The sequence below is a fragment of the Narcine bancroftii genome, chromosome 8, assembly GCF_036971445.1.
Source record: "Narcine bancroftii isolate sNarBan1 chromosome 8, sNarBan1.hap1, whole genome shotgun sequence".
NCBI classification, from domain to species: Eukaryota; Metazoa; Chordata; class Chondrichthyes; order Torpediniformes; family Narcinidae; genus Narcine; species Narcine bancroftii.
In genome coordinates this window covers 144750583-144778540 of record NC_091476.1, presented here as the reverse complement: position 1 = coordinate 144778540, position 27958 = coordinate 144750583, and the positions used below count along the sequence as shown (strand labels likewise).

General features: G+C 43.6%; 1 protein-coding gene across 2 annotated transcripts in view; it reads left to right on the top strand.

Annotated features, from left to right (window-relative positions):
- LOC138741310 (discoidin, CUB and LCCL domain-containing protein 1) overlaps window positions 1-27958 on the top strand; it is a 139524-nt gene that overhangs the window by 46481 nt on the left and 65085 nt on the right. For both annotated transcript variants that reach the window (XM_069895168.1, XM_069895170.1), the window contains 2 exons: window positions 9245-9382; window positions 27075-27126. In XM_069895168.1, the coding sequence (XP_069751269.1) occupies window positions 9245-9382; window positions 27075-27126 (190 nt within the window). The remainder of the gene's footprint in view (window positions 1-9244; window positions 9383-27074; window positions 27127-27958) is intronic.

The window sequence follows — 27958 nt, the reverse complement described above, 5'->3', positions numbered from 1 at the left end:
ATGCTTGTGTGGAGGCAGAGCATTATCTAATTAATTGTGATTGCTGATGTGTTGAGTAGTTGGGCTTTGAAGTCGGATACTCTTAATAAAAATTTGCATCAGATATCAGACAAGTCCACAGTATGAAAGTATTTAGTCTGTGGAGTATTACATTTAGATACCAATGTAAAATGTGGACGCACGCACGGACGCACTCTTTGAAATACAGTGTCCCACATATTACATAAGGGCACTTTTTGGTTTTCAGACTTTAATTGCAGACCTTAACTGAAGGCAAAAAATTCTCAATCGGAGATTTGTAAAATGTACCATTATCCACTGATTAATATACTGAGGTTTTTTTTTAAAGGAGGATTCAAGTTTGCAAACGATGATTTATGGGAGAGGGTGAACAATTCAAACAAAGTCTATCCATGGCCTCATGCACTGCCAAACAGAGGCTACTGGCAAACTGGAGGAACAACACCAAATATTCTGTCTGGGCATTCTGTAACCAGATGGCATTAACATTGACTTCTCCAGTTTCCATTAAGCCTCTCACCTCTTTTTCCCATCCCTCTATCTCCTTTCATCCAGCTCCCCACCCCCTTCCCTCTCCATTCAGAGAGCACCCCTTCCCCTATCACTTCAGATTTTTTCACTTCTACCCTCCCTCCTATGATCTGTTAGCTTGTACTCTTTCTCCTCCCCTTTATTTCGGCCTTGCCTCTCTTTCCCCACCCCCCCTACCATTTAATTCAGATGCTTACCTACTTTTTACTCATGGAGTAAAACACGGAAGTCTGCAGGTGCTATGATTGAAGTCAAAACACATATGCTGTATGCCAGAGGAACTCAGCCAGTCTCTTTCAGCCTCCAGAGGAGGTAAGGATATATTACCGACATTTTTGGCCTGAACCCTGAACTCACACCTTGAGGAAGGGGTCAGGCCTGAAACAATTTTACCTTCTATGGACGCTGAGAGATTGGCTGAGTTCCTCCAGCATTTCTGTTTTTTGCTTTCTGCTTATACCTTGACGAAGGGCTCAGGCCCATAACATTGGTTATCCTTTACTTCCCATAGGTGCTGCATGACCTCCTGAGTTTCTCCAGCATTACTCAAAGTATACATCACTTTCATTTGTACATTTATCATCTTCCCCAATACTTGCCCCCATTTTTATTCTCACTCTCCCTTGCCCCCAGATACTTATCAATATTAATCATAAACAAACTGGAACACAGCACCAATGACCCACTGTGGAAGTGAATTCCAAAGATTCATAAGCTTGTGACAGAATTTCTCTTTGCCGCCATTCTAAGTGGTCAGTCTTGTATAAAATGTTTTTTTTAAGCTCTTTAATTCTTGATTCTGCAATCAGGCAAAAGAGCTTCCTGTTACTTTTCTAAGAACTATTTGCTTTAATGGACTCTTCCCACTCCATGTCGTCAGGGAGTACGAGTACTCTTTATCAGGTCCTCTCTCCACAAAGCTAGCTACTCATCCCAAGAATCAAAACTATAGCTGAAGATATTTTAAGAATGAGGATATGACAGAATTTACAGTGTTATTCATATTATTGCTGGAACAAATTATTCCAAATTTGTTTCATGTGGGAGGCTCGAAATTTAAAAACAAATTGAGAAATGGGAAACTTAAATGCATTAAAAAGAAACGCTCATTCATAAAATATGTAATTAGCAACTGTTTAATACAGGATATATAATTCTGTGACTGTAGAAAATCAGACTTTGATTATCCATGCTTGTAAATTTTTAGTCTCTCAGTGGCATGTAATCTCAAATGATATTTAAATCAGTATCAAATGCTAGACCTACTCGCACATGTAAGCAACGTTGAAGTGTTGATTTTCCCCATGGACACTCGTGGAAAAGAAGAGACATAGACAGGAATGGTAGTGACAGCAGAATATATAATGAAGAAACTGGCCCAACATTGTGCTCGTCACCACAGCCACCTCGGTGCCAAAGAACACCAGAAGAATACCCTGCCCTTCTTTGGGTTCCATTGTCAAGCATGCAGCAAGGCCAGTCAGCCCCTCCGTGAACCTGAGTGACTGTCAAAGAAGATGATCGTCATCGATTTAGTTGCATATGTGCCAAAATTAAGAAGTTATTGCAATAAACTATTTTCATAAAGTGACTGGAGGTGATCCAAAAATAAAATAATAAAAAGACCCAGTCCCTATAAAAAATTTAAAATGTTGCAATGATTTTTTTTAATTTAATGAGGTAACACAGTAGAGAGCCTTTCTGGTCCATGAAGTCCATGCTATCCAAATACACCCAATTAATTTCCCGAACCTGTATGCTTTGAAGGGTGGGAGGAAACCCATGCAGGTCACAGGGAGAACATACAAACTCCTTACAGTAGTGGATTTGAACCTGGGTCACTGGCACTGAAATGGCGTTGCACAAACCGTGCATTATCCATAAATTATACAGGGAAGTGAAACAAAGCAGACAATGTTTTCAAGGAGCCCCTGGAGATAGGAAGGAAGGGCTGAGCAATCTGTGGAGTCCAATGGTTGTATCATTGAGTATTGAAGAATTTGCCACAGTTCTTGTAGGAGCGCACCAAGCTCTACGAAGTAAGTCACGTTATGGTGTTGGTCAGTAGCCAGTCTCCTAATGAGAAAGAGATGCATCTGTCAATTCAGTGTTGTGAAGAATGGAGATCATGTGATCTTTATCGTGCCAATAAAATGTTTTTAGTGGCATGTTCTGATGGGTGGGAATATTCTAGATCACTTCCTGACACACTGGAGATGCACGTTGCATTGGAATTGATTTTGTGTCCAATCTTTCTTTAAAATTATCCTTCCACAATCTAGAACATTCCCCCAATGAGTGGAGGAGCTATCTGCCCCAGTGGACATCTCTCCACTATTGCACTCATTGACTAGTTGGCAGGCTCCTGAATATAGAATGTAGAGTGACATGAACTAGCAAACAACAATTTGGGCTGAGGAATGAAAAATGCATGTAAAGCACTGGTTGTGTTTTGAATTGACAAACACTTAGTTCACAAGGACCCCACCAGTGGAACACTGGTCAGGTTGGTGTGAGGGTGATGAATACAGATCAGTGGGGTTGAGATTGATTCCAGATTTGCTGAATGGGAGCTTTGGGAGCCATTGACGGTGACTGCTCTGGGCTGGGTTGGCTATAAGGAGGAGTTGCAGTTGAGGAGACATTCAGACTAAAAGGAGATTTGGGTCAGTATTAGCAAAGAGGATGCAAAATCTAGTCTGGGACCTTTTTGGGGTGCTCCCTTCAGATTGTGCAGAAGCAGGTTTTGTAGGGTAACTGAAAGCTGCTTTTGCACGTGGTTGCAGGATACAGTAGGCTACTCACACACCATTGTAGAGATGTCCAAATAAACATTACCGGATGCTGGTCAGTGCCCCATACATCTGAGGGACCATGTGCTGAGTCCACCAAACTGAAACTCAGAAGTCCTTGATCGACACATCTTAACTTTTAAAGGATATTGGATTTTGCAGCACACAAAACCCTATGTGGTTCCAGTCTTTAGGAGAATGTGTTCTTGTTTTGAATACAAAGAACCCACACTACAGTTTTGATTGCATTATTCAGGCCTGGCATCAACATGTCTGAGAAACAATTACTTAGTCGTCGATATTTGTGAGAACTTGCTGTGGGTAAATGTGCCATCATGTTTTGTACATGATAGATGTGAAGACCCTTCAAGACATCTCAAATGCTTGGGATATCTTGAGTTCACAGGATTTTTTAAAAAAATGGTTTTCAAACATTTTCTTTTCTCTCACATACTACCTTAAGTAACCCTAAGCCAGGGGTGTCAAACTCAAATTCACGGAGGGCCAAAATTAAAAACTTGGACTAAGTGGAGGGCCGAACTAAATATTTATTGAAAATTTTCAACAACATCTGCATGTTTTCTCTTCTTTCAACATATGTAATGTTAAACTTTAGGATATAACTTTAGGAGGATAATGTTACAGGTCAGGAGCAGGTAGCTCAAGTTCACCCTTTGCATGACCTGAGGGAAACATATTTGTTCCCTGTGGAGATGTAGTCAGCATTCACAAGCTGTGTCCATTTTGGCCTGCATCAGGACTCAGCATTTCCTGCTCACTCCTCAGGCTCTAGGCCTCTATTCACCCTCGACCCACCATCCCTCTACCTGACCAGTCCTTTACCCAACCTCTACTCACCCCTCACTCCACTCGCTCTGCCTCTACCCACCCCATCCTATACACACCCCTCTACTGACTCTCCCCTCAACCTGTTCCTCCCTCTACCCATCTCTCACCCTCTAATCACCCTCCCCTACTCGCCCTGCCCCTCCCCTTTTACCTCTTCCCTATCCACCCCTCCTTCTACTCATCCCTCCCTCTAACTGCCCCTTGCACCACCATAACTTCCCCTGCCCATTACTCCTCACCTACACCCTCTGCCCACCCCTGCTTACCCACCCATTCAGGCCCAGCGCGCTGCCGATTAGCCTTTGCGGACAGCCACCATCTCTCTCTTCACGTGCAGGGCCGAACCAGCCGTCCCTGGGGTCCGCGCGGGTGCAAGCGCTGAAGGCCGTGGCGACCGGGAGAAGTGCGCTCGCGCTGTGGAAGGGCCGTCTGGTGCCAGTCGTGCGGGGCACGCGCTACCCGGGGGCTGTGCGCTGCCTGCCATGCCCGTTGCGCCGACAGGAAATCACAGGCACTCGCCCATCTGCCGCACTGCTCGACAGGTGGGAGAAGTGACTGGTTGTGCGGGGAGCCTTCCAACTGGCTTGCCGGCTGATGACATCGACAGACTTCTCGTGTTACAATTTCTCGTGTTACAATGGGGAAGGATGTGCAATGAAGGGAGGATGGTGGGGGTGACATTACCAAAAAACAGCATCGGCTCTCGCTGCAGGGCGGGCCACCTCTAATACATTTTTGAAAAGATCTTGCGGGCCAAATATAATTATACCGCGGACCAGAGTTTGACTTGTGTGCCCTAAGCCATAGGTGCTCTGTAATTAGTAAGGGATTATTCAAGGTGGTATGTGAGTGGAAGGAAAAAGTTTGAAAACCACTGCTTTAATTATACCTAATTGACTAGTTATATGCATGGTTTCCTAACTCCAATGACAATTTTTCTCAAGCAAAATATATCAGTAACAATTGGTGTAGAGCAGTGGTTCTCAATCTTTTTCCCACTCACATACCACCTTAAGCAATCCCTTATTAATTACAGAGCACCTATGGCACACATGTCAAACTCTGGCCCGCGGGATATAATTATATTTGGCCCGCAAGATCATTTCAAAAATGTATTAGAGGTGGCCCGCCGATGCTGTTTTTTGGTAATGTCACCCCCACCATCCTCCCCCTTCATTGCACATCCTTCCCCATTGTAACACTAGAAATTGTAACACGAGAAGTCTGGCGATGTCATCAGTCGGCAAGCCGGTTGGAAGGCTCCCCGCACAACCAGTCACTTCTCCCACCTGTCAAGCGGTGCGGCGGATGGGCGAGCGCCTGTGATTGCCTGTCGGCGCGATGGACATGGCAGGCTGCGCACGGCCCCCGGGCAGTGCGAGCCCCGCGCGACTGGCACCGGATGGCACTTCCACAGCGCGAGCGCACTTCCCCTGGTCGCCACGGCCTTCAGCGCTTGCACCCATGCGGACCCCAGGGACGGCTGGTTCGGCCCTGCACGTGAAGAGAGAGATGGTGGCTGTCCGCAAAGGCTGATCGGCAGCGCGCTAGGCCTGAGTGGGTGGGTAAGCAGGGGTGGGCAGAGGGTGTAGGTGAGGAGTAATGGGCAGGGGAAGTTATGGTGGTGCGAGGGGCAGTTAGAGGGAGGGATGAGTAGAAGGAGGGGTGGATAGGGAAGAGGTAAAAGGGGAGGGGCAGGGCGAGTAGGGGAGGGGCAGGGCGAGTAGGGGAGGGGTGATTAGAGGGTGAGAGACGGGTAGAGGGAGGAACAGGTTAAGGGGAGAGGCAGTAGAGGGGCATGTATAGGATGGGGTGGGTAGAGGCAGAGCGAGTGGAGTGAGGGGTGAGTAGAGGTTGGGTAAAGGACTGGTCAGGTAGAGGGATGGTGGGTCAAGGGTGAATAGAGACCTAGAGCCTGAGGAGTGAGCAGGAAATGCTGAGTCCTGATGCAGGCCAAAATGGACACAGCCTGTGAATACTGACTACATCTCCACAGGGACCAAATATGTTTCCCTCAGGTCAAGCAAAGGGTGAACTTGAGCTACCTACTCCTGACCTGTAACATTATCCTCCTAAAGTTATATCCTAAAGTTTAACATTACATATGTTGAAAGAAGAGAAAACATGCAGATGTTGTTGAAAATTTTCAATAAATATATAGTTCGGCCCTCGACTTAGTCCAAGTTTTTAATTTTGGCCCTCCGTGAATTTGAGTTTGACACCCCTGACCTATGGCATAGGGAATAGTTAAGGTGATATATGAGTTGAAAGAAAAAGTTTGAAAGCCACTGATTTAGAACATGGTACAGCACAGAATCAGGCTATTTGGCCCTTCTAGACCATGCCAAACTAGTACCCTGCCTAGACCTATCCAAGACTCTCATATTCATGAAACAATATTTATTTATTTAGTGGTATAGATGAAATACTTGTCCCACATATCTATTGTTTGTATATGTGTTCTGGTGTGTGTCTGCCTGTTGCCACTGTGGACTGGAGAATGCTGTTTCATCAGGTTGTTACTTGTACATTCAGATGATAATACTGACCTGCACCTGGACCATATTGCCTCCATAACCCTCCTGTCCAAATTTCTCTTAAATCTACTTGACTTAAACATGTTTTAACTAAAGTTGTTCCAGCAGCAAAATGCACTTCACAGTCAGTTTCCAGTTTGTCAAGCTCCAAAGCTAACAGCTTTGCAAAGTCACACCAATTAAATCTGCCCACACAGCAGCTGTTGAAATTGTGTTGTAATATTTGCTTGACGTGGCATATCGTTCATGCTGCTGAGTGACTTTGGTGTTGCTGGAGGTCTAGCAGAGTGCTGCTGCCTCAGGGTTCCAGTCACCCCAGTTCGATCCTGACCTCGGGAGCTATCTGTGAGTGGGGTTTGTGTGCTCACTCTCTCTCTCTGATGTGTGGGTTTTCTCCTGCATCAAACAAAAAGTAATGATTTGGTAGCTTGATAGACCACTAAATCACCACTGATGTCTTGGTGAGGACAAGATCTGGAAGAGTAAATGGGAATGTGGTGAAAAAAAAAGAGATTTGTGTAAATGCTTGCTGCTCAGTACACAGACAGGGGCCAAAAGGTCTGCTTCCTGCTGTTTGACCCAATGATCCTAATTTTCAATCAACAGTCTTGTATCTTCTCCATGTGCTGATCTTCTACCTCAGCCACTTTTCTGAAAGTTTTGTATAAGCCCATGACTTTTTTTAAATTCTCTCTTGACCCATGCTTGTGCCCTGTGGGTTGAAATACAGGAGGATGCTGCTGTGCAGACCTGGGAATGCTTGTGCACTAATCACAAAAAAAAACACTTGGTTTGCAGGTGCAGCAGACTGTCAAGAAGGCAAATGGGATTTAATTTAATTGTTCACATAGTGACAGGCCATTTCGGCCCACGAGACCATGCTGCCCAATTATACCCAATTAACCTACAACCCCCAGAATGCTCAAACCTTAAGACAGAGGGGCAGCAATGGGCCATTCAGCCCACTGAGTCTGCCCTGCCATTCAATCATGAGTGGATCCATTTCTCCATTCAGGCCCTCTGCCTGGCCTTCTCCCCATAACCTTTGATGCCCTGGATAATCAAGAAGCTGTCAATCTCTGCCTTAAATACACTTCCCCTCCTCTACTGCCTGTGGTAACAAATTCAACAGATTCACTACCCTCTGGCAATAGTCTACACCAGGGGTGTCAAACTCAAATTCACGGAGGGCCAAAATTAAAAACTTGGACTAAGTCGAGGGCCGAACTAAATATTTATTGAAAATTTTCAACAACATCTGCATGTTTTCTCTTCTTTCAACATATGTAATGTTAAACTTTTTCTTATTAAAATAAATGTTTACTAATAGTTTTGGATAAACTCTTTCATTGTCATTGGCCCATTTCCTTTAGCGTCTGAAACCGTGCACATGACGAGTCAATGAGGGATGATTAAAGCAGTGGTCTTCAAACTTTTTCTTCCCACCCACAGACCACCTTAAGCAATCCCTTACTAATCACAGAGCACCAATGGCACAGGGACGCAAGTGGAAAGAAAAAGGTTGAGAACTGTTGTATTGTGGCAACTCCACATCTGATTAGGTTAATTGTTAGGCAAGTGGTCAGAGAAGGACCCCCCCCAATCCCAAAAAAGGCTTAAATCACAGGAACAAAATAAGCTTCCGTCTCACTGCTCCTAATCTTGCACACAGTCCTGATGTGGAATGTGGGGTCGCAGCTCCACGTTCACCCGAGTTCAGGTGCTGTCTGTGTGGAGTTTGTACGCTCTCGCCTTGTCTTGGACCAACAGGTCGGTCGCCTGACGAAGGCACCCGAACACCCTGTTGAAACGCCGGCGTCTGGGGCGGTGGAGGGATTGGCTGAGAAGAGCGCGTTGCTCCCACCCCCCTCCCATGGTTGGAGAGGGATTAAACTGCGATCTCACGGCGCCGGGCTCGTCTCCAACAAAAGGAGCGGGAGGCAGGGTCCACCGCGCACGGAGCGAGGGGGAAGGCATCGCCAACGAGACGTTCGGTCTGGCGTCGCCGCTGAAGCGCAGACCCAGCAAGGATGGTCCCCAACTCCAGCCGCGTCTGTGTGTCCGGGAGCCGGGTGGGCTGAGTGCGGCGCTCCGATCCCCGGGATTCGGGACTCTGAGATCCCTCCACACCTCCGGCGTCTTCATTTTCACCTTCAGTGTGCATGCGCTATATTGGCGCGACGGCCAGCGGGCCAACTCTAATATATATTTAATATGATCTTGCGGGCCAAATATGGGCCAGAGTTTGACATGTGTGGTCTACACCATTATCCAAAAGAAATGAGGGAAGAGTTACCTGGGCCTGTGTTTATTGTGGAACAAATATTGCCAAAAATATAAAAATCTTCTCATTATCCTAGTGATTTTGGTGAGTGCCAATTGGTCCCCATGTTTACTGGTTGTATGGTGTCTTGGGATTCCATAAGGTTGTAACGGTCTGATACATATTTTTCTCTCTTCCATCCTGTGTTTTGCTACTTCCTGCTGTGTCTGAATTTGTACATTTTTTGGCAGGCCCTTACTGTGGAAACATGAATCAGGACCTGCCAAGAATACAAATGACATCCAGTACAGTGGTGGTGGAGTTCCGCAGTATCACTCATCGAACTGGAAGGGGATTTCTGCTCTCCTACACTACAGCTGACCACACGGGTAAGTCCTGCAGGATCTCTTTATGCCTGGGTGGTCAAAGGCAAGAGGAAAGATCATAGTAAATAGCAGAACTATTGATCGACAGAGGAATGTTGTGGTGCAAGTGAGACCACACACAGGAAGGGTAATAAAGGTGTTGTATGCCATGCTTGGCTTCATTGGGTGGTGCATTGATAAAAGTTAATAAGCCAAGTTGCAGCTGTATAAAACTTTGGTGAGGCCCCACTTGGAATCCTGTGTGTCATTCTGGTCACCCCATGAAGGCTTTGGAAAGGGTACACAAGATGATGCTGTCTGGATTATGGATATTAACTATGGGTAGAGGCTGGACAAAAGTGGATTGCTTTCAATTTAAATTTTAAATGTAGACATAAAGCACAGTTATAGGCCCTTCCGGCTCATGAGCCTGTGCTGCTCAATACCCCAATTAACCTACAACCCCAGTACATTTTGGAGGGTAAGAAGAAACCTGAGCACCTAGAGAAAACCCACACAGACATGGGGAGAATGTACAAACTCCTTACAGACAATGCTGGACTTGAACCCAGGTGAATGGCTGAGTAACAGCATCACACTAACCTGGAGCATCAGAGGGTAAAAGGAACCTTGATAGAAGTTCATGAAATTATGAGAGGCATAGACTTTCAGAATATTTTCATGGGGTAAATATATCACATTTAAGGTGAGGTGAGATGTTTTTTTAACCAAGAGAGTGGTGGGTGCCTGAAATTTGCGGCCAGAAGTAATAGTGGAAGCAGGTACAATAGTGCAGTTTAAGAGACTTTTGGTAGGCTCTAGGATGTACAGGGGTTAGAGGCCCTTTCCAAACAGCAGAGTTTTGGTTCAGCACAGATGATGTGGGCTGAAAGGCTTGTTCTTCTACTGTTCTCTGTCAGGGTTTAAAGAGTGGATGGTGAGGAGAGCAAAAGAAGACTGTAATGGGTGGAGATCAGGAGGAAGAATCACTCAAAGCGAATAGTCAGGAGGTAAAAGGTTTGGGGTGGATTGATATCCAATTAAATGACTAAGGGAAGGAGAGTTAGTAGTTTGGGCTGATGGTTGGGTGTCTATTGAGGGCAATCATTAACTGTATGAGTTAACCCTATCTGGATGATCGGTTTCCTAAAAGATTATTTAATATAGCCTACATTTTCATGGCCACTCGTGAGGGTTTTTTTAAAGCTAATGTATTCCTGCAGCAAAAAACAATCCACGGATCGAGCAGTATTCACTGGGAGAAAGAATGTTCTATATTTTGGGTCGGAACTTTTTGTGAAGGCTGAAGAGGGGAAATGGCCAGTATAATGGAGACAAGGTAGGAGGGATATGGGACCTACCAATCAGCTGCCTCCACCTTCCTATATGTCTATCATCCTTCTCCCTTGTTCATCAATCCCTGACTGGCACTACTATTGTATCTGCTTCCACCACCATTCCAGGCAGCCCATTCCAGGCCCCCACCCTGTGTTTTAAGGATGATATCATGGGCCAATTTTTTTTTACACAGAGAGTTGTGAGTGCCAGAATGCCTTGCCAGGGTGATGGTGGAGGCTAGAACAATAGGGGCATTTAAGAGACTCTTTAGACAAGCATATCGATAAAGGAAAAATGGAGGGTTATACGTAGGAAGGGTTTAGTGATTTTTTTTGGTAGATATATATAGGTGATCACGACATCAAGGGTCGAAGAGCCTGTACTGACCTGTAGCGTTCAATAATTTTATAAACTTCTATCAAGTCTCTCCTCAGCTTCTGATACTTCAGAGAAAACTCCTCTGATCCTGTACACAGTTTACTGCCTATTTCTCCTCCACGCTCTCGGTCTGGATGAAGGGTTCTGGCCTGAATTGTCGAGCCACCTTCCTCTACCACGGATGCCGTTCGACCCATTGAGTCCCTCCAGCAGGTGTGTGCTTCGCCGGACTCCAGCATCTGCTGCTTCTCGAGGGCTCCAAATTTGATTTTGCATTCACATTTTATTTCAGGAGCTGCAGAAATATAATTTCTGTGATTTAGCAGCTGCTGTCTATAAAAATAAGCATTTGCCTGCGTGAGGGTTGCTGTTGAATAATGTGGAAAATACGTGGTTTGGAAACTAAAATCAGTCATCCTGCACTGATTACTTCTCCGAGGTTCTTTGTGGGATCAAATTTTCAATTTATTGGAAACTGTGCTTGAGGATAAAAGGAGGACTGCTTTCTCTCTGATTCATGTGTTCGAAGATGAACAAGATGCGTGGGTGAGCCTGCCAACGCTGCAGTGTGTTCGCCTTGGAATACACTGCTCTTTTATTCTGATTTTTCTGAAAGGGGAGGGAGAAAAACTAAAAATTCCACTTAACTTTCCTGTCAATTTGACCATTTCTGCATCTTTTTCTCAGATGATGCAAAGCGTGGCATTTTGCTAAAATAATTTAACTGTGAAGTTAATAGTTTGGATCATCGGAACCAGTTTTACTATTCAGATCGATTATACCACTATTCCAAAAAACAACATTCTGGGGCATTTGTATTGCTGCCAAGGTCATCCATGTAAACAATGCTTGCCTTCTGAGCTCGTGTGATTTTCTTTTTAAACTGCTGTCGATTAGGAACTGAAGAACATTACAGTGCAGAAACAGGCCCCTTTGGCCCTTCTCGCCTGTGCCGAACCATTTTTTTGCCCATTCTCACTGACCAGCACCCAGAATATAGTCCTCCATCCACTGACCTGTCCAAAATCTTCTTAAATGATAAAATTGAGCCTGAATTCACCACTTCAGCTGGCAACTCGTTCCACACTCCCACCACTCTCTGTATGAACAAATTTCCCCTTTCACCCTAACCTATGTCCCCTGGTTTGTATCTCACCTACCCTGAGTGAATCAACTTCCAGAGACAAAGGACAAAGAATTGTTGGAGGAACTCAGTCGGTTAGACAGACAGCATCCATGAGTAAGAAATGATCAGTCAACATTTTGAGCTGAAATCCTTTATCGAGACTAAGATTAAAAAAAGGTAAAATTGCTTGAATAAAGAAGGAAAGAAGATTGGGGGGGGGTGCATGGACATTGATTTTTCTAATTTAACACCCACCCCTATTGGTTCCACTGTTTTCATCTCTGTACCCAGTCCTGTATTCATTTTTCCCCCTCTCTAATTTTTCTTTCCCACTGTACCTAATGGTTTGTCCCTCTACCATTCCTTTCACCTCTCACACCTTCTGCCTAACACCTCTGGGCCCCTCCCTGCTACTATCCCCCCTTCTATATGTAGTTTTACCCTTTTACTGTTGTTTTGATAAAGGGTCCCAGCCCCAAAATGTTGATTCTCCATTCCATTGTGATAGAGAAGACTGTATGGTTCGGTAGTACTGTTGAGAGATGAGTTCCTGAAGCAGATCTTCTGGCCTTGAACCCCTTGGCTCATTCTTGTCTCTCCTCTCCAGTTATGTCCTTCTGTCCCTGTTCAACTACATCCATAAATAAGATCTGGAGTCTGGTGTATTCTTGTCTATTTCAATTCCCCATTCCATTTCCTTGCTGAAATGTCTGTCCATGGTCTCATGCACTGTCAGACTGAAACCACCGTTCATCGACATTATCTACCGGGAATGATGTTCTCTAATTTACTAAAAGGCCCAAAGTGAATACTGAATTAAATAAAATCAAGTCAGTCTTCAGTCATTTGGCTTGTCAAAGATGTTACACCATTCAGTAAAACTTTGGCTGCTGTGTGTCTTCATATTCACAGTCCCAGCCATTCGTATTGAAATAAGCCACAGGAGCTGAAATAGGTCATTCATCCCATCATGTCTGTCCCGCCATTCAATCGTTAGCTGATCCACTCAGCTCCATTGCCTGGCCTTCTCCCCACCCCCTATGGCCTATCAATCTCTGCCTTGGTTTTTAAATGTGTAATTTTGAACTTGATAAGCTGCGGGCTATCAGGTGGAGGTACTCCCAACATATATCCATGTTCCCTTCTGAATGACCAGTCAAATGTCAGAATGGATATATATCGGAGTTTTGTACTTACCTTGTTAGTTGGCATCCCTGGATCCGTAGGCACAAGTCTTTAGCTGGTGCATGTGCAATGGATTCATGTATTGGAGTTCGGTTAGGGATTGCATGAGAGTTAAGTGCCCAAATGATATTGAATTTGCACCCTTAAATCTCATCATGCGCCAACCAAACACCAATGCACAAACCCACTGTGCATGCAGCAACCTAAGACTCAGGGAAGCGCACAGGAATCAAGATGGCCATGCCCAGCCTACGGATCCAGGTATGCCAACTAACAAGCCAAGTACACACATTTTGGCCCTTGCATGCCCTGTATCCCTGTAACAGTTGGTCAAATACAACATAGATCGTGTAAATTTCATATTTTTTTCTTATTTTTTTTAAATCGGTCGTATGTGTGGATGGACATAAGTTGCATAGGTCACAATTCAGGGAGAACCTATACCTAGAATAATTCCCCTCTTATCCCTTTGCTCTACTCTGTACCCATGGTGGACGAAACCTTGACAAGGTGAAAGTGCATGTTGAGGGGGCCATTGCTCATCTCCAGCCCTAACCTCTGGTAGGCATTTCCAATAAACTTGCCTTCAGTAACTGGACATCACATCTCACCTCAGAGGTCATGGGTAACATTCCTGATGTAGGACTGAGCCATGCACTGTGACCTTCCCCCGATTATCCAGCTGGGAACTTGCCTCCGAGTCTGCGTCAGACCTGGGGAAAATGTGGCTTTCCCAAAATAAAAATGTTTTACTTTTAATTCTTGCACTTTGAGTATTTTTTTTTAATTCAAGAAGTCCTCCTCGATATTGTTGAAGGCTTTAATGTTCTCAGAGTGGTGACATTGATGCTTCGAAAGCTGAAGAGTGTGAAGGGCAAGAAATCACTGGTGAAGAAAGTGGTTCAGAGTCCATCCTTGCTGACTCTCCCTGGGCCACAGTGGACCCTACCCATGTGTTGGGAGACACATCCCAAATCGCTCCCAGGGATACGTATGAAGAAATGATAAATTACTGATGATCCTGGGGCAATGGAAGATTGATCCAGATATTTAAATTTAAACTTGGGCATACAGCATGGTAACAGGCCCTTTCAACCCATAAGCCCCTGCTGGCCAATTACACCCAATTAACCCACAATCCCTGTATGTTTTGAAAGGTGGGAGGAAACCGGAGCACCGAGGGAAAGCCCACACAGACACAGGGAGAACGTACAACTCCTTACAGCCAGCAAAGAATCTGAATGCAGGTGCTTTACCAGTGTTGTGCTAAATGCTATGTTAACCTATCGTATTAAAATTCCTTGGTGTGCTGTTGGAAAGGACACTCAAGCCCTGACTGATCTTGTGCTTCAATCAACATCACCAAATGTCATGAGGTTATTGTAACTTTGATGTTAGTGGAGTTGTCCACAACACTCAGGGATTCCTGCAGCCTAGCAGTTTATAGGAAACAAAGGCAATTAGAATTTCCTGTGATCATGAGGAGCTTTTGAAAGAAACACCAATATATCTTTTATGTTAGTCAGAGATTTACTGCAATGGTATCTAACCTAAAGATTCCCAGTCTGTTATCTCATGATCACATATGGACCGTGGTTGGGGAAAATCATTGGATTATCTCCACTGCCTGACGGCCTGGTCGCAACAAATACTTAATTGGCTTCCTTTAAGTAAATCTCAAAGACCGGAGTGCTTTTACTGTGCATGAATCATTCAAATCTGGCAGCTTAATTTCACATCCAAGATGGTCTAAATCAAATGCCATTTCCATTTGAGAATTAAGGGTCAAGTTAAAATCCTTGATGTTGGACAGCTTTGCGTTGCAGTTAAAACATGCTTTTCTAAAATGATTGGGGTCGTTAGCCCAGTGATCTCCTGCCTTCATTCTATGTGGCCACAAGTAAGGTTTGTTGGCAGTGACCATCTTCTCTCTGAGTCCTGATAAAACAGCTGTAGTTTACATTGGACTCCAACTAAAGTAATCATAGTGGGATGTGGCATCGCTGAGACCTTTTGTACTGGCCCAGATCAGCAGCACTTCCTTTTTATCTGATTGCACTATTACTGAGAAACACACTGTTGTCATAAAAGTAAATCGTTGGCTTGGTTGTTACACCACAGTTCAGGTAAATTAAAAAATACTCAGTTCTCTGAAGGGACGGAAGTAAAATCTGCAGACACCATGATTGAAGTAAAAACACAATGCAGGAGAATCTCAAACAGGTCAAACCAAGATAAAGATAAAGATACATAACCAATATTTCGGGCTTGAGCCCTCGTCAAGGAATGACAGAATGAAGGGACTCTCTTTTGCTTCTCTTTCTCTCTCCAGTTGTCAGAGGAGCCAGGCAATGCTCATGGAGACTCTTTGTTTGCTTTGTTGAAGATCATGAAGATTACAGTTTTAATATATTAATATGTGACACTAATAAGAACCTTTGAACTTTGATCAAGAAGATCGAAATTTAAATGTGGTGAATAATGGCCATGTAATCATGTATTGGAAAGTCTATTTGGTACTTTCTGTCTCTGCGGCTCTTTGCTGATTCATGCAACATCCTAATTTGCTGTCTTTTCCAATAATCCTTTTATTCCTTTCAAGTTCTGATCCAGTTCCCTTCAGAAAATAAGTGACTCCATCCCCACATTCCTTTAACACAGTGCCCTCACCTCACTTGCTCTGCAAAGATCCAAATTGCCTTTGTTTCTTCAGCCTGTGTTTCCTACATTCTATCTCCTCTGCTTCTTGGTCCTTCTACCACTGGAGATATTTTCTCTCCACCTACCTCAGATGAGCACAGCCATCACACAGACTCAGAATTTATTGTCATGGACATGTCACAAAATTTGCTGTGGTTTACATTTTTTTAAAAAATGCAATAAGTAAATTGGCACAAAAGAAGAGAAAAAGTGTCCGAGGTTCATTGTCCTTTCAGAAATCTGATGGCAGAGAGGAAGAAGCTGATTTTGTGCTGTTGGGTGTTCATATCCAGGCTCCTTCTCTATTGGTAGCAGTGAGAAGAGGGCCTGGCAGTGAGAAGAGGGCATGACCGGGGTGATAAGGATACTTGAGGATAGAGGCATGCTTTGTTGAGACACTGCCCCCTGTAGGTATACTTGAGATGAAGACTGATGCCTGTGATGGGGCTGGCCTAGTTCACAACCCTCTGTAGCTTTTTCCTGTCCTGTGGATTGGCACCTTCATGCCACCAGTAATACCTCCACAATGTGGGTGACCAAAATTTTACACAATACGATTGACGTGTTTTATAAAAGGTCACAACTTTTCCAGTCTCCTCTATTTATGAATCTTGGGATTTCGCTTTTTAAATCAAGTTTCGGACCTGTACATCTTCCCGCCAGGATTCCTTGCTGCTGCTACCTTTATTAAAGTTGAGTCTTCATATGAATGCTCCAGTGAAACACTCAAGTCTACCAATGCTGTGATTGTAGTAAAAGCACATAGTAAATGCTGGAGGATCTCAGCCAGTCTCACAGTGTCCATCGGATGTAAAGATATATTACCGACATTTCAGGCCTGTGCCCTTCTTCTAGGTATAAGGTTTTTTTAAATGGGAGGTGCCCAATAAAGACTAAGAGAGAAAGGGGAAGAATGGGAAGGGAGAGTTCAAACCATTAGACAAAAGGTGTTAATTGGATATGATGAGGAAAGGTGAGAATTGATTTTGGATCACCTTTCGTTGCAATTCTCACCTTTCCTCTTATCCAATTTACACCCTTTGTTGATCTGGACTCCTCCCCTCCTATACTTCTCCCTTTCTCAGTTTTTATTGAGACACCTGCCTGCTTTGTCGTCCTACTTTGAAGAAGAGCTCAGGCCCGAAACATCAGTTATATATCTTTACCTCTTCTGGATGCTGCAAGACCAGTTGAGTTCCCCCATTATTTACTGTGTATTTTTAATACAAATGCTCCCGTTTCCTTTCTCAAGTATTAATTGATGCTTTTCTGATTTAACTTTAGCTTTTGAAATTGTTTCCTGTGCATTCGTGCAAATAAAATTCATTCCTTTTTCCATCACAGGGAAAGACCATTGAGTACCACCATACTAACTGCAAAAATACACTTGGTATGTGCCATTTGTTTCTGCCCTGGAGCTTGTTCCACACTGTGTTACCACTGTCCATTTTATGGGGTGGCACAGTTGGTGTAGCGGTTTATGCAACGCCTTTACAGCACCAGTGATTAGGGCCAAGGTTCAAATTCCATGCTGTCTGTAAGGAGTTTTTATGTTCTCTCTGTGTCTGTATGGGCTTTCCCGGGAGATCTTAAACAGTGTTTATTTCATCAGTATTTACTCAGGAAACTTGCATAGTATATAAGGAAGGAAGCAAGCAGTCTTGTCATGGAATATATAAAGATCAAAGAGGAGGAGGTGCTTGCTGCCTTACAGAAAATAAAGGTAGATAAATTCCCCCAGGCCTGACATAATATTTGTTCAGACCTTGAGGGAGGCTAGAGTAGAAATTGCAGGGGCCTTGTCAGAAATATTTAAAATGTCCTTAACCACGGGTGAGGTGCTGGAGAATTGGAGGGTACCCAATGTTGTTCTGTGTTTTTAAAAAAGGCTCCAAAAGTAAACCAGGAAATTTCCGGCCAGTGGTAGGTGAATTATTGGAGCATGTTCTGAGAAATTGCATATGCAAATATTTGGACAGCCAAGGGCTGATTAAGGATAGTCATCATTGCTTTGTGCGTGCTAGATCGTGTTTAACAAATGTTATAGAGTTTTTTGAGGAGGTTACCAAGAAAGTAGGTGAAGGAAAGGCTGTGGATGCAGTCTACATGGACTTTAGTAAGGCCTTTGACAAGGTCCCACATGGGAGATTAGTCAGGAAGGTTAAGATACTAGATATTCATGGAGAGGTTATAAAATGAATTTGAAATTGGCTGAATGGGAGAAGACAGAGAGTGGTGGTGAATGCTTGCTTCTCAGACTTGAGTCTGTGATTAGTGGTGTGCCTCAGAAATCGGTGCTGGGTCCATTGTTGTTTGTCTCTATCAATGATCTGGATGATAATGTGGTAAATTGGATTAGCAAACGAAAGCTTTTGACATCTTGCCTTTCATAAATTAAAATATTGAATATAAGAGCTGGGATGTTATGGTGAGGATATATAAGACATTCATGAGGCTAAATTTGGAGTATTGTATACAGTTCTGGTCACCTAACTACAGGAAGGTTATCAGTAAAATTGAAAGAATGCAGAGAAGATTTATTAGGATGTTGTCAAGTCTTCAGGAGTTGAATTACAGGGAAAGACTGAACATGTTACGACATTATTCCTTGGAGCGTAGAAAAATGAGGGGAGATTTGATAGAGGTTTACATAATTATAGGGGGAATAGATTCAGTATTCAGTAAATGTGAATAGACTCTTTCCACAGATCAGGAGAGATAAATTTGAGAGGACATGGCTTTAGGGTGAAAGAGGAAAGGTTTAGGGAAAACATTAGCGGGGGAACCTTCTCTCAGAGAGTGGTGGGAATGTGGAATGAAATGCCATCTGATGTGGTCAATGGGCTCAAGTTTTAAGAATATTGGATAGATACATGGATGGGAGAGGTCTGGAGGGTTATGGACTGGATGCAGTTCAATGGGACTTGTGGAATAATATTTTGGCAAATGTCCTGTTTTCTGTGCTGTAGTGTTCTACAGTTCAATTTCTGATGTTTTGGAGTTTACAGGACTTTGGCACAGGGCAAGGGAAAAAGACTGGTTGCCCTTTGCATCAGAGAAACTCTGTATGTCCATAAGAAGCAAGAAGTAGTTGAGTTCAAGTGCATGGATTCCACTAATGGCTGAACGGTCTATGTTTACATTTCCTCCTGATTTTAGAACAGTCTACCACATCGAATTTCACCCTCTCTTGAGTGAGCAGTGTGTGTGTGAAATCAGCAAACACAACTTCAGAACAGATGTCAATATGTAGATGGCATCACCTTGTACGCTTGATGTATGAACAGCAGATGATTTCTGTGGCTTAGTTTTTCATGTCTATTTTGATGAAGAAACAATTGTATCTGGATGCCGACTATTTAACTTGGAATGTAACTGATATTAATACACTGTATTCCTCGAAATTGCCTTTTTAAAATCGCTGTGCTGCACCCATGAGCCAGCTGAATGGAATCTGTCCACATTCAAGTTGACTGATTTAGGGAAAAAAAAGAATGCTCCAAAGTGCTTACAGTGGCAAATGAAAGTCAAAGTTCAGATTGAGTCTTTCAACTCTCCAGAGTTGGAAAGAAACCAGACAGCTGGTTTGTATCCATGCTAAATGGCTCCAGGGGTCCCAGGCCATACATAGTGGGAAGGGAAAATATTTCTAAGAGCCATGCACCAGCTGTGGTGCAGAGTATGGGCTCAAACATCCACCCCTGCCCATCTAACGGATCTGCTGGGAAATCCATGGGAACATTCCATGTGCCATCTATCTCTGCTTCATTCCCATGGTCGGCAAATGCCTTCAAAGTTCAGGTGTAGGTCATGTTTAATGAAACGTAGAATTTTTCGAGGAGGTTACCAAGAAGGTAGATGAAGGAAAGGCTGTGAGTGTTGTCCACATGGAGTTTAGTAAAGATTTTGGCAAGATCCCACATGCGAGGTTAGTTCAGAAGGTTAAGGCAATAGGTATCCATGGAGAGGTTGCAAACTGGATTCGAAATTGACTGTGTGGGAGAAAACAGAGAGTGGTAGTGGATGGTTGCTTCTCAGACTGGAGGCCTGTGACTAGTGGTGTGCCTCAGGAATCAGTGCTGGGGCCATTGTTGTTTGTTGTATATTATCAATGATCTGGATGATGATGTGATAAATTGAATTGGATCAGCCTGGATGATAATGTGGTACATTGGATCAGCAAGTTTGCTGATTACAGAATGATTGGATGTGTTGTGGACAGTGTGAAAGATTGTCGAAGCTTGCACAGGGATCTGGAGTAACTGGTAAAATGGTCCAAAAAGTGGCAGATGGAGTTTAATGCAGACAAATGTGAGGTGTTGCATTGTGGAAGGGCAAACCAAGGTAGGACATATACAGTAAATGATAGGGTACTGAGGAGTGCAGAGGAGTAAAGAGATCTGGGAATGTAGATACATAATTCCCTAAAGGTGGTGTCACAGGTGGACGGGGTTGTAAAGAAAGCTTTTGGCAGCCTTTATAAATCAAAGTACAGATATTGAGTATAGGTTTGGGATACTATTGTTTAAGACATTGGAGAAGCCAAATTCAGAATATTGTGTGCAGTTCTAGTCCCCTAACTACAGGAAAGATGTCAATAAGATAGAAAGAGTGCAGAGAAGATTTACAAGGATGTTGCTGGGTCTTCAGGAATTGAGTTACAGATAAAAGATTAAAATAATAAACAAGGACTTTATTCCTTGGAGCAAAGAAGAATGAGAGGAGATTAGATAGAGGTTTACAAGATTATGAGAGGTATAGACAGAGTGGATGTGAGTAGGATGTTTCCACTTAGATTGGGGAGATAAATACAAGAGGTCATAGTTTTAAGCTGAAAGGGGAAAGGTTTAGGGAACATTAGTGGAAAGTTCTTCACTCAGAGAGTTTTATTTTGGGTGGTACCTGAACAATCAGATGACAATAAACTTGACTTACTTTTCCGTGTTAGTGCCCTTGGACACTATAAACCCTCTGTTGCCTTTGTTGTGTATAATTCACTATTAGTATATTTCAAAGAGGGAATTATTTTCAGATTCTTGAAAAAGTTACAACATGTAACAATGTCTTGCTTCTATTTGTTCACATCTGTTAACATTATAACGCCACATCTGGCTTTGTCAGCCAGTTCTATTAAAATCCCTCGTGACCTTCCCTTTCACATTGAACAAGAGATTACATGCCACCCACCAATGTTAGTATTTTGTGTCACTGAGCTTCCTCCTATGCTAGGGCCTCTTTTCATGAGTTTATACTACAATAAATTTAGTATTTGCCCAAAACATCTGGAATATTTTGGAATTTTATAAACACTGTACCCTAATGTCCTGTAATATGCAGAAACTAAATCTCTGCCTGCACCCGAACATCAAATGAGAAACACACTCTCTTCAAAGGCAGAGAAGAAAGAGAAATAAATAGAAGGGAATCGACGTATATGGAGATAGAATCTTGACTCTCCCTGCTTGACACTCATCATAACATCACCAAAGAATTTGGGGTGGTATGGTTAGCGTAGCGGTTAGCACAACGCCTTACAGTGCCAGCAATTGGGACCTGGATCCAAATCCCACACTGTCTGTAAGGAGTTTGTATATTCTTCCTGTATCTGTGAGGGATTTTCCCAGAGTGCTCCAGTTTCCTCCCACTGATCGAAACATACCTGGGGTTGGAGGACAATTAGGTAGCACTGATTTGTGGGCCAAAATGGCCTGTATGTCTATAAAATAAAATCTCCCTGCACTGCTGACACAGTATATTTTCTGTACTATATTTTATTTCCAACTATGAAAATTTAATACAGTAAAACCCCTTGTATCTGGCACCTATGGGGATTGGGAGGTGCTGGATAAGTGTATTTTCTGGTTGCATGAGACTTACACTTACAATGCCTAACTAATACACCTGCATTAAGAATAAACAATTTAAAATACAAAAATTCTATACTGTACTTACACTGAACAAACTTCACATGCAATGAATATATATATAAACCTTAAAGCTTTTAACTTTTAAAAACATTTAAACATCGCTGCATCTGCAGGTTCATCCCCCTTGACGGAGCTGTCAGAAAGACGAACAATAACATTATAGGCAATTTAACCCCCCTATTTTTAAATTATTTTTTAATTTCCTCAATTTTTTTTTGCCGGTTGCTTGAGATTACTAGTTGCTTGAATTCCAGATACATCGGTTTTATTGTATTATTACTTACTGTTTTACCTCTTCTTTATAATTTTGTTTCTCTTTTCTGCTCTGTGTGTGTGTGTGTGTGTGTGTGTTATACTTTATGAAAAACCAGACGACCTACTCCAGTTCCTAATCATTATTGTTGACATCCTGTGTCTCAGATGTCTGTTCCATATCATGATGAAGGTCTGAGCTGATTGTGGCACAGTGATAACATTGAGCGGGTAAAGAGAAAATCCAGGTCCACTACAACATGACCACCTCGCAGAACCTCTCTTTCTAGTGCTAGATCATACATTCTGCGGCTACATCCATGCCTCACAAACTATGTTTCCAGATGACTCCTCTTAGAACCAGCCAGTAAATAGATGTAGATTAGTTTCTGTTGGATGAAGCTGCTTTATTGAACTTCCCAAAGGTCTCCATTAACCAGCCAATTCACATTTAATTGCTTGAGACCTTAACCCTTTCCTCTTCCCTCGAATAAGTCCTGATCCTATCAACTTTTCATTCTAAATAGAATCATCCAGTAAAAACAAACCATAATCTGCTTCCTGACATGTTAGATCATATTCAGTCCCTGAACACCGAAGGAGTTATTTACCTAAAAGTGCTGGAGAAACTCAGCAAGTCATGCAGCATCCATAGGAAGTAAAGGTATATAACCAATGATTCAGGCCTGAGCCCTTTGTCAGGGTTGAGAAAAAGCAGGTAGACACCTGAATAAAAAGATGGGGGGGTGTGGAGAAGAGGAGGGAGAAACGTAGGTAGGGGGACAAGCTATTAGAAGACTGTCGAGATGGAATACAAGGTTCCTTCAATCTGCGCGTGACCCTGGCCTGGCAGTGCATGAGGCTAAATCTGGGCCACCTCCAAATTGGAGGGACACATCCCTGCACTCCATCTGGGCTCTCTCTGACCAGACAGCATCAACGTCAACTTTTCCATTCCCTATTAACCCCCTCCTCCTGTCTCTATCATTCCCTACACCTCTGTTATCCTTTCTTCCATCTTCTCTCCCCTCATCCCCCCTCCCGCCCCATCACCAGGGCATTTTTATCCCACCTCCATCAACCTGTGACCTCTTACTTGTTAGCCAATGACATGGGGCAAAAGGGTTTACAAAGGCTGGGGTTGAGTACTATGCATAGGAATGGGCTAGCGCCTGGGTGGAAAGGCGGGAGAGGAGAGGAAAGGAGGGAGTTGGGCTGGGAAACAGGCTAACAGGTCATGGGTGGAGACAGGTAAGAGGGTAGAAGATAAAGGCCCTGAGGGGGTGATAGGAGAGGGAAAGGAAGTTGATGGGGGAACTGAAGGAAAGGAGGAGAGAAGTAGGGAAAGAGAGAGACAGGAGAGTGAGTTAACGGAGACTGAAGATGTTGATGCTTTTGAGTTGGAGAGTGTCCAGATGGAGTGCTGGAGTGTTGTCCCTCCAGTTTGGAGGTGGCCCAGGTTTAGCTCATGCACTGCCAAGCCAAGGTCAGGCCTAACACCTTGTATTCCATCTTGGCTGCCTCCTGTTAGCCTGTCCTTCTCCCGCTTCCCCCATATTTTACTCAGACATCTGCCTGTTTTCTTTTGCACCTGATGAAGGGTTCAGGCCCAAAGCACTGGTTATCCTTTGTTTCCCATGGATACTGCACGACCTGCTGAGTTTCTCCAGCACTTTGGTGTATTGCACTACAATCACGGCATCTGCATATGTTCCTATTTAACTCTAAAGAGTTATTTACTGAGTCTTTATTGAAAGAAATTCAAAGTAACAAGTCCTCGTTCAACTCCCTTGCGTATTGAAGGGTGGGAGGAAACCCACACAGATATGGGGAGAACGAACAAACTCCTTACAGGCTGCGCCAGGTTCAAACCCAGGCCACTAGTGTTTTAACAGTGTTGTACTAACTGCTACACTAACTGTGCCGTCCCAGGGATCAATTTGGTGAACCTGCACTGCAACCCCTCAAATAGCATGTATGTCCTTCCTTTGAATAAAAGACCAAAACTGCACACAATACTTAAGTTGTGGCCTCACCAAAACCCTATACAACTGCAGTAAGATCACGCTGCCTTCGTATTCAAAATATTTGCCACATTTTACTTCTGGGAGTGGAATTGTTGGAACCTGTGTTGGCTGTGTTGCAGTTCTAGATCTTTTGCAGCCTCCTGAAATGCTCTCTCTCAAACAAGTATGGTTGGTCTGCCATGCCGCTGTCGAGTCCGGAAATAGTAGGATTGTTTTGGCTGCGAGGATCAAACCATTAAATGTTAATATTACCAGCAATATTTCTACTTTGATGACGGAGGATGTGAGCCTCACTGCTTTTCACATGGGAAATTAATTTGGCCATGCGCAGTTTCACTTGAACACTTCAGCTATCTTCCATATCCTGTGTATGATGCCTTAATGAAGGTAAACTCAAATTACATGAATGTGTACCTGAATGACAGAGGAGAGTGACTATTTATTTCAACAGCCACTTGACCATGATGATAACAATGTCTAATCAGAATTTAATCTTTGACCAAGACATACTCTGGGTGAGTTGCCGAGTGTGACGAGGAGATATGGAGTGAGGGGGGTGGGGGGGGGAGATAATCCAAGGCTTTGAACACGAGAGTGGGAAGGATGAGGTGGACAGCAGAATAGCAGTTAGTTCTGCTGCCTCAAAGCTCTTGGGATCATGGTTCAATCCAAATCTCAGGTCCACATGGAGTTGGCAACTGCTCCCTGAATTCGGATGGGTCATAAAGGGTTCCCACATCCCCAAAACGCGCAGCTGCATTTATTAATTGCGGTAAATTGTCCCTTAGTAAGTGGAAAAAGGATTAAAGGCAATAGGAAAATGAAGAGGGGGAGAATGGGATGGGTTGTTTTGTGAGTTAGCCTGGACCCAGTGGGCCGAATGGATAAGAAAGACCCTTCCATAGTTTTGAAGTTTAGCGGCCAAAGATGTGGCAGTCAGTGGTGCTTTTTAATTCATTTTTGGTAATCAGGTGATCGTTGGGAAGATCAGTGTTTATCCACCATCCATAATGGTGATGAGCCCCTCTCCTGAAGAGCCGCAGTCCAAAACTCCCACCCATAATGTTGTCAGGGAGGGAGTTCCAAGATTTGGAACAAGCAGCTATATTGGTGGGAGGGGTTGGGTGAGCAAAAGCCAGGATTGAAGGGAATCAAAGAAAGGCGGGGAATTCAGGACCAAGGCATGGTAAGGCAAGGCTTGGGAAGGTTTAAACGGAGATGTTGTGTAGGTGGGAGTTGGGACGGATCGGCAAGCTTGGAGCAGAGGGGGAAATGGATTCCATGTGAAGTCGGTACAACACGACAGTCTGCAGACTTTGTGATTGCAGTCAAAACACAGAAATGCTGAAGGAATTCAACCAGTCTTGCAGCATCCATAGGAAGTAAAGATATGTTACCGATATATCGGGCCTGAGCCCTTCCTCAAAATATGAGTGAAATCTGTGTGAATTATGATGTGGACAAGCTGAAATTTCAATAAATGGTTGAGCTCATTGGCTTTCTAGTTTGAAACCAATTTGAGGTAGGTGAGTATTCCTGAGGCAGGAGGTGAGTAGGGCAGTTTGTGCAGATATGATTTCCTGTTTGGATAAAGGTATCCATTATACTCAGCTAGGTACTCCATCCAGGCCAGATGCTTTCCTCAGATTCACTCTCCTGAAGGCTGCACGCACGTCATCCTCAGATATAGACAGGATGGGATTATCAGGGGATGATAGGGTGTGGAAGGGTGGTTCTTCGTTGTTACTGTCATCAAAACAGGCATAGAAGGCTTTGAATTCCTCTGGGAGAGAAACTTTGACGTCAGCTACTTTACCGGATTTGGATTCATAACAAGTTGTGGCATTTAGGCCCTGCTGCAGCTGTTGGGTGTCCCTTGTTGTTTCCATTTTCATCTGGAATCATCATTTTGTCTGGGAGATGGCTTTCTGCAGGTCAAATCAAACCTGCTCCTGCTGTGCTGATCTGGATCTCTGGACTTGAATGCCTGCGACCTGGCTCTCAGCAGGTTCCAGATTTCATTGTTCATCCAGGGCTTCTGGTTGGGTAAAACCTTAAATGATTGGTGGGGACACACTCATCCACAGCTGGTTTGATAAAGTGTGCGACAGCCTTGGTGTACTCGTTCAGAGTTCTTAAATGCCACCCAATCTGCTGACTCAGGGAAGTCCTGTAACCACTCTTCAGCCTGCAACCACTTCCTAGCTGTCCTGACCTCTGAAGCCTCTCTTTTTAGGCTCTGTCTATATGACAAAGCGAACCCTTGTTCCAATAATGAATCACCTAGTTTTCTATTGGCCCCAGTAATTCACTGGGAGTTGCAGAAGGAGGTCTTCCTGCCCAATGCTCCTGTCCCAGGGCTGGCTCCTCTGCTCATTCAACCTGAACATAATATTTGTCCATAATATTCCATTTTTCCATTATATTCTTTTGAAATGTTCATCCACTTCCCCGCTTCTTGCAATGAAACCCACTGGCTGAAGAGAAACTAATTATTTCAGTAACATCTTTGATCTATTAAATGGTGTCCTATTCAGAAGGCACCGACATGGATCTACCTTTTAGTCCACATCGATAAGAGAAAGATTGATAACTTTTTTTTTTAACAACTGATCTATCTCATTCATCTGTTTTGTTGCTGATAGAAAATTGTGGCATCCAAGAGAATTCTGCAGTTGCGAAAATAATTTGGACCAGATTTTCCATCGGGGTTTGGATTGCAGTCATGAAAATAGCATCAAACCATTCAACTTACTAATATTTCAATTCTTGGGTTTATGCAGATATGATTTCCTGTTTGGATAAAGGTATCCATTATACTCAGCAACATTTCACGTAAGTTGGAATCGCCGTGACCTTGTTTTTATTTGCTGCATGTGTTAAAGTGAGCCTTGATCAAAAGTCTCGTGTCTGTTTGAAAACAGCATAGCACAAGGGTTGAGTTATTGACATGGAAATGGGCTGGAGAGTGAGTAGCAAGTCAGCTGTCCCGCTGCTAACTGGCAGCTGTCAAGAAATGGATAGGTTTGGGATTCCACAGGATGACATCTAGCCAGCCAAAGTATATCTTTGAGGAATACTTCCTTTGTCAAGTCCATTCTTACTCTGACCTTCCTGCTTTGATCAATAGATGAGCTGCCAGTGACGTGCAGAAGGTTCAATCTGCAACTGATAATACTGTGTTGCTAATATTGAGAAATGTTCCATGGATGGATAGAGGATTCATTACATACCAGAAAGCAGAGAGTTGGGATGCAGGGGTGTTTTTCTGGTTGGCAAACAGTGGTGAGAGAGGTGCTGGACTCACAATTTTTCACAATATACATTAACAATCTAGAAGAGGGAGCAGTGTGTAGTGTATCTGTTTGCTGAGGACACCAAATTGAGTAGAAAAGCATATTTTGCAGATGATACAGTGAAGTCTGCAGGAAGCTATAGATAGGTTAAGCAAGTGGGCAAGGGTCTGGTAAATGCAGTAGAGTACAATGTTGGCAAATGTGAGGTTATCCACTTTGGAAGGAAATATGGAAGCTCAGAATGTTTAAATAGCAAGTTATTGCAGCACGCTGATGTGGAGAAGGACTTGGGAGTGCTTGTGCATGAAAAGTAAAAGGTTGGTTTACAGGTGCAGCAGGCTATCAAGAAGGCAAATGGAATGTGGGCCTAC